The sequence below is a fragment of the Ruditapes philippinarum genome, unplaced genomic scaffold, assembly GCF_026571515.1.
Source record: "Ruditapes philippinarum isolate M1 unplaced genomic scaffold, ASM2657151v2 ctg6144_1_1_1_1, whole genome shotgun sequence".
Lineage (NCBI taxonomy): Eukaryota > Metazoa > Mollusca > Bivalvia > Venerida > Veneridae > Ruditapes > Ruditapes philippinarum.
The window spans coordinates 41,173-48,901 of NW_026857649.1; the positions used below are offsets into that span (position 1 = coordinate 41,173).

The 7,729-nt window shown below is 30.7% G+C and overlaps 1 protein-coding gene across 1 annotated transcript; it reads right to left on the bottom strand.

The window, feature by feature from the left end:
• Window positions 1-1,472: 1,472 nt before the first annotated feature.
• On the bottom strand, window positions 1,473-5,360 carry LOC132750499 (uncharacterized). The gene is made up of 4 exons (XM_060740497.1): window positions 5,244-5,360; window positions 4,744-4,972; window positions 2,266-3,018; window positions 1,473-1,967 (listed from the first exon to the last, which is right to left on the bottom strand). The coding sequence occupies exons 2-3, from the start codon at window positions 4,956-4,958 to the stop codon at window positions 2,268-2,270; spliced, it is 966 nt and encodes a 321-aa protein (XP_060596480.1). The 5' UTR covers window positions 4,959-4,972; window positions 5,244-5,360; the 3' UTR covers window positions 1,473-1,967; window positions 2,266-2,267.
• Between the last annotated feature and the right edge of the window lie 2,369 nt (window positions 5,361-7,729).

Consider the following 7,729-nt stretch of genomic DNA (forward strand, 5'->3'; position numbering starts at 1 on the left):
TCTTGTTTAAAATATACTTCTGAATTTTAGATCGTCATCAAAATAATTAAATAATATTGTTTATTTTCTGGTTTAAAGTTAATATAACAAAAAACAATAATAAGTATGTTGATAGGAAACTTTTAAAAAGATGAAGACAGGGATTTGGACTAAATTTCACAAATAATTATATTAAAGCACCGGGTGTACTATTAAAGTAAAGAAAAATGTGATAAATCAATTGTTAACTGGGATAAGAAATTTCAGAATGTAAAGCTACTCTCTTTAGTTTGAACAAAAAACTAACATTCTACGTTAAAATGTTAGTACTTAAGTGATAAGTTTTACACAAAAAATATTTATCTTATCCAATGAACAGGCATAACAAAATCAGTTTTAACACATGAACTCATTGGTTTATTGTTTACTTTTTATTTATGGAACATTAAAAATGGTCATATTTAAAGAAAAAATACGATATAAAATAAAGATATTAAGGTCGGAAAGACAAAGCAATGACAATTGCTACTGAGTGCTACTCCACATTTCTCTTTAAATCAGTATTGGAATGATTTATTCATGTAGACAATGAATCTAGACCTATTTTAATCTCATCCATAAATGACACATATGATTTTTGACAAGCGATATATATATATGACTATAAATTATGTAGTAAAGCCTACAAGATATTGCACTGGCGAAGCGTATCGAAATCAATGAATTTATAATTCACAATGGGCTCCGAAACACTACTTCAAAATTTTGTATGTAGTATATAATATATTGTAAAAAACTTATGCAGTAAACATGACTCAACATCTTTAACTTGAATTGATGAGTTCGTCATAATGTTTGTATGTTTTCCCCTTGAACCTCATTTAATGCTTTTTGAATGTCAAAATGGAGAATTCCATATCTCTGTCGCATTTGGTATATAAGTCATTGGGATCGATAAAACGATTAATTATATCTCACGTAAAGTTTTTACTATATAGCATGATGTGACTTCACATGGTTTATCCTGGAAATGAATATCACCAGCACCCAACTGCATAAACGTTTGTTAACTTTAACCACTGGGTTAAATCCGTGGTAAAGTTAACTTTTGGGTTAAACTTTGGTTTACCGACTGTATAAAATTTTGGTTAAATTTAACAATTTATGTAACGGAATAGAGTCGACTAACAGTACAAAACGTCAATGGAAATATATAATCATGCACTTGAAGCAGCATAAACGTAACACGCACGTTACCTGAAAAAGTTAGATAACCAGGAATACTAAAGTTATTATTTACTTAATAAGTTAATTATAGTTTCCTTAAAAAATACTATAAGATTGAAAATGTTGCATACATGGTTTGATTGAGTCTGTACATGAACGGTATTAGTAAGTGCAAAATTCGTCAACGCACTCTAGCATCGACAAGAACATACAGATGATAAAATTTACCCTCAGGTTTTTACCCTCCTGAGATACACACGAACAAAACATAGTTAAGTAAAATAAAGCAAGCATGACAATTAAAATGACTTTACAGTTTATCCACTTGTGATACACACGTGCTATCTTAAGGAGTATTATTTATGATCCTTAAAATTATTTAGTATATCGGCTACATTGGCTGTTGTCGGTAAATTATATGTTTCATCACCAACCGGAAAGAACCGTTCTTTCATGTTTTCTAATTCCTTTTCTATATCTGTATCTTTGTCATTGTTTCCCTTATTGTTCACTGATTCTTGTTCACACTCTGCTTTGTTGTCTAATTCTTTCTTACCATGCTCAACCTTTGCTGACCCTACTTTTTCTTCAGGTTCAAATTACTGACCAGAGGAGTTTTGTTTGAGACTTGTTTTGATGCTAAATGGTTCTTCAGATTCGTTCATGTCAGGGCATAATCCATTTTGACCATTAACTTGGAAATTTTGCTCGGCATTATTTTCTTTTTCAGCATCATTCCTTACGCTATTATCATCTTTATTCTGAAATGTACATGTATTAATATGTGTATATAGCTGGTTAACATTGTGTACATGTTTGGATTAAGGAATGGAAAAACTATTACCGATATGTTTTATCAGGTCATTGAATAATTCTTTGACAGATCATTTGGGTTCATTTATAATGTATAACAAACTAAATAACTGTAGTAAGTGAATATAATTTAATTAAGTGAAACATTTTAAAGAAGCCATGTACTTAATGACTTTACGATTTTTTAACTTCAGATTTAAGCGAGCATAGTATCTAGATCAAAATATATAAACAAATAAAGCATACTTTCATTTGTTCAAATTTGATGAACAATAACATGGTGTTATCACATTCAATATTCTTTTCACCAGATGTTTTAGCAGCTTTGGTCGTGCGACATTACCGTAAACAGCTAAATCCTCGAATACATCTTTTCTAATACAAAGACTTGTCTTTCCCGATTTTATTATATATAAAGTTTCATTTTCCTTTGTTTTTGTTTGGTGGGCTTTACAGAAGCCTTCGTATGTTATGGATAATATAACGTCTTTACTTACATGACATTCGTTCGAAATAAGGTCTATAACAAAATCCATAAACATGTCATAATCATTTTGACGAATTGGCATGATATCGAAAAGCAGATTTTGCTTGGCATTTTCCATGATATACTTTTCATTTGCACTCCGTTTATATTGCTGAGTAGTTGATTGATCTTGCTTTCGTTTACTTATTCGCTCTCGTTCGGCAATATTGGTATCATCATAATTGTATTTAGTTTCAATACTGTTTTTGTTTAATTGTACTAATGTTTCCTCCCGATTGGATATTTCGTTTGTAGTATACTTAGAACAGTAGGGACAATGAGCCAATTGGTAACTACGAGTTTCACTTGAACTGACAAATATTCCTCTTGCACAATTAGAGTTGCCTTGTACTTCATCATCATGTAAGGCCATAACCTGTTGTGAATGTGCAAAGTTGCTGCCAAATGGTCTGACTAATTTGTTAGGGACTTCAAGGAAACACATTGGCGTTGCCTCTTTCATTGGGGGGTTCCTTAAGGAAACAAATAGGACAAATATGTGCACATTATAAAATTAGAGACTTTTTTACTTATAAATATAAGTCCGACCAGTTTAAAGGAATCAAAAAATAATTGTTATAGTAATTGACATCATCGGAAAAAATATTCAGTAAACTTCAAACTGTTTTGCTATTCCGTTAAAACGTATTGGCATAGTCATGTATATTGTATGCATGTTGTCATATGCGTCAAACAAACATAGCGTCTAATACTTAAGTTTAGTGTAACATCATAAGAGCGTCAATGAAAAGCTTGACAAAAATTAATTCTTATTTACGTAATATTAATTCGTTTTTACGAAATATTAATTCATCTTTACGAAATATCAATTTATAATAACGAAATACTAATTTCAATCCAAGTTTCCATCTTTTCATTTAAATGTCTTAAATAGTTATCAAGTCATGTTCTTGACCAAAATAGTATGGTAAAATTAAATAAATGGACATGATAAAAAGACTAAATAGCGTTATGTTTCTTAGACAATGCACTTTTCCTAGTTGCCATCTATTCATATTTCAATTTTCAAGTCAATCTGTAAGGAAGTTTTTAATTTATACTCCGGACAAAAATGAAGGACGGAATTACAGAGGGAAAGATACTAAAACTATATCCCCCGCCGCCTTTTGGCGGAGTATAATATGGGTTAGCCATGGACAACCTCTTTACAATATGATCAGCAGCGTGCTTACCAGACCTCAAGAAATTTAGTGTATTATAATGTTTAAAGTACACTGTGACCTTGACATACAACCTACTGATCTCTGTATCTGAAGTGACTTTCTAGTAACCATGAGCAATCACGATACCAGCATGCAGTAATGAGGATAGCAGCAAAATCATAAACTTAACGTAACAAAAATGTGTTCGTTCATGTCTGGATTTGGACCCCACGACCCCAATTTTAACAGAATTTTCCCAGCGTCTGTACTATCACGGATATTATTATACCATTTAATAACAGGATATGTTTCGTAAAAAATAAATATTATTTCGTATTGACAAATTAATATTTCGTATTTACAGATAATATTTCGTTTCTACGTAATAATATTTCGTTTTTACGATTAATATCTATAATTAAGAAATATTATTTCGTTTTTACGAATTAATATTTCGTTATTACAAAATGAATGATATTTTGTAGAACAAATTTTTATTTTGTAATAACGAAATAATATTTCGTAAGTATGAATTAATATTTCGTAAAAGCGAATTAATATTTCGTAATTACATAAAAATGAATTAAGTCCCGGGGAAAAAGTAAAGAAAATGTCACCTTAAGGGCACCGTAGATTCTTATTTGATTTAAACAGTTCTTTTATAGTATGCGACAAATAGATCATCATATTCGAATAAATAAAAACCTACTGAATTTTGATTCGCTCGGTATGATAGAATAAACACCACATTCCACAAGGTTCACCCTTGACAAGATAATGTCAACCGAGGCGTTGTTAAGTTTCAGCACTTCCCTCAGTTGGATGTATTAATGATATATTATCCTAGCCAGAAACACCGATATTTAATATTTTTAGTATAAAACATACACTCGATCAATATCCTCTGTATGTCAACTAACCTGACCTTTGTTTCATACAAATGGTAAATCTAACAATTTTTCTCGGAATCTGGTGACATGTATATTTTACTTTCAGTGACATCTATTAAACAAAATAAAAAAAATAGAATCAAACCTTTCGATAGAATCAACCATTTTTATATCCTCTTCTGCATCAAAGGCGCTTGTAACAGCATTTTTGATGTGTTCAAAGGTTGCCCTTGTGCTTCCTAGATTGTTAAGCCATTTATTGAATACTTTTAAATACGCATAAATGACCCAACCCACTGTATGCTGATTCTTTGCTTCTAGCTCAATTTCATCAACTGTATCATGAACGCTTCTAGTCATCTTCTGACAATTGCCTACAGCCAAATGTAATGCATTTTACTTTATTTATTTATTGAACATTATTAAATAAGATAATAATACATAAAATACTCGAAGAAATTTCTGTTATTTACCATTTTTAAGATAACAATAACTTTTTGACAATTGTCCACAAAACAATTTGTATGATAGGACGAGAAAAACTTTATTTTATAGCTGCATACAAATCCGCTATTATATAAATTACCTTAGCGTGTAACTTAGTCGAGGCAAATTTTTCAACAAACTTAAGTTATACAAGCTTACTTAGTAATTCATATGCAAATAATTTCCAGCGTGTTGCAGAAAACGATTTTGATAAATCTAAGAAAACCCTTTCCCAGTTAATTTGCAATTCAGCGGTACCTGAAAATTGAAAATAGAATTTTTAGAATCGAAATAAAGTAAATTTCATATTATTTGAAACAATAAACAGACAATATTCGATAAAGTTTAAAAGCTATGATACTTTTTTCTTTGGTTTAAAAGCATTTTAACTGATTTTAGTCCCGTATTTTATCATTTTTAAATATAGGTATACTGCAATTAGTCTCATTTTTTTCTGACACTTTGTGTTTGAGTAACAAATATTTTGATATTTCTCAAACAGCTCTCAGTCATTATAATATTAATTAGAAATTGTCGTTGGAACAGATGACTATCCTCGAAGCGGAGCCAAGTAAAGGAATCATGATCTTTGACTCATATTGAACGCATAGTAACGCTGATAACATTTAAAATATTGTTACAAAAGTCACTTTCTTATATGCCCAATATTCCCAAATATCAAAAAACATCCACAAATCAATCAAAAAGATATGACCATATACAAACATCGTTGTCCATTTTTAAAGCCTTTATCACATTGAGATCTTTAACGGACGACCTGTCATTTTAGCATGACGAGTCATTTATGTGCCAAAAATTAATGCCTGTTTTTTTCTCATTTAATCAATGAATGGCGGAACTAATGACCGGACATGGACATCAAAGTACTTTTTTGATCTTCAGCTTTAAGCTACCTACATGTCGTCTAACATCGAATATGGTTTAGAAGTGCTATATTTTTAAAGCTACATTTAATAAATTTCATAAAACCAGAAATAGCGACATTTCATTAATAAATTTGGTTTCATATCGACTCAATATCTTATTTTGTGAGTGAGTTTTATAAGCATAACAATCTGCAACATCATTGTGGTGAAATCGGAATTTCAATTTCTGTTTGCATGAGAAGCTCCGCCTTCGGATCATATTCATCAATATTATATCAACAAGCATGACTACAAGTAGCAGTCCTAATTTAACGGTATATTTCCGCATTGTAACGGATGTTTTCATACAAATCTAATTTTTTATGGTATGCCTAATGCACCGTAAAGCTAAAACGGTTAAGGTGTGTTTGCACATGAAAATCTCATATTTGCTGTGTTTCGGATAACAACTATAACACTGTAACTGCGCATACACAATGCGATTATAGTCTTCATTTGCATATCAAAATTCGTATACGAACTTTATGTTACTTTGGGGTTTTCCGTTAAAAATCGTAATTTATGAACAATTTTTTATAAGATTTACAACAATACTGTTAAAAAGGTTAATGAAACTGTAGAATGTTTGGTTTTTAGGCCGAAGGCAAAATACTTTTACATATTTATTTAATGTTACTTTAAAGCAAATTATTTCAAAATCTGCTACAGAATGGAAATAATTTACAATCAAAAAGGAACGACAGAAAGAACTGATTTACCGGATACGGCTATAAATGCGCTTTCTAAAATTATATATTCAAGTCTAAGTGTGATCTTAACTCTGATCTTTTTGCGTATAAACCATCGGCTTAATATGCCAAAAACAGTCTTACCGGACACGAATCACTACATTTTTATATAAAGAATGAGGCATTGACCCTTGAGCTACAAGCCAAATATTTATGCAAAAATCTTAATGTTGCATTTAGCATGTATTGAATTATAATTTATTCTAAAATAAAGAACTGTACGAAAGCCTAATAGTGTCAAATAAAATAAGAAAATAAAAATGCAAAGGCGTTATAACGCGAATAAAGGCGTTATTACGCGAATCAAAAGGCGTAATAACGCGAATCAAAAGGCGTTATAACGCGAATCAAAAGGCGTAATAACGCCTTTATTCGCGTAATAACGCAATTCAAAAGGCGTAATAACGCGAATAAAGGCGTTATAACGCGAATCAAAAGGCGTAATAACGCGAATAAAGGCGTTATATCGCGAATCCAAAAGCGTAATAACGACAATAAAGGCGTAATAACGCAAATCAAAAGGCGTAGTAACGCGAACCAAAAGGCGTAATAACGCAAATTAAAACGCATTATAATGCCAATTTAATACCATATTTATACTAATCAAATTGCCTAGTAACGCGAGAAAGGAAGACCAATAATGATCTGAATTTATTGCTTCAAGATATAAACTCGTACAGAATAATACAATATACATTTACAATAACTATCATTCCATTTGCGCAGTAATAATGCAAACTATTTGTCATAAACTAATGAAGACTCTTTAATATTTGCCAATATAAGATGACTTGGTGACTTATAGGTCCATTGGACTGGACTTAAATAAAGTTACTCTGAATTCACATGTATCACATCATTGATTTTAAACACGTCACTAAAGTAAATGAATTTCTTTTCTTATCTTTTCTTTTCTTTTCTTATATCTTATCTTATCTTATATGTGCGTCAAAATGTTCAATTATCTTCG

Excerpts from the sequence above, each read along its gene's own strand:
- LOC132750499 (XM_060740497.1), bottom strand. The coding sequence starts at position 4,958 with ATGACTAGAAGCGTTCATGATACAGTTGATGAAATTGAGCTAGAAGCA. Across the intron at positions 3,019-4,743 it reads ATGGTTGATTCTATCGAAAG|GAACCCCCCAATGAAAGAGG; the intron begins GTTTGATTCTAT and ends TGTTTCCTTAAG.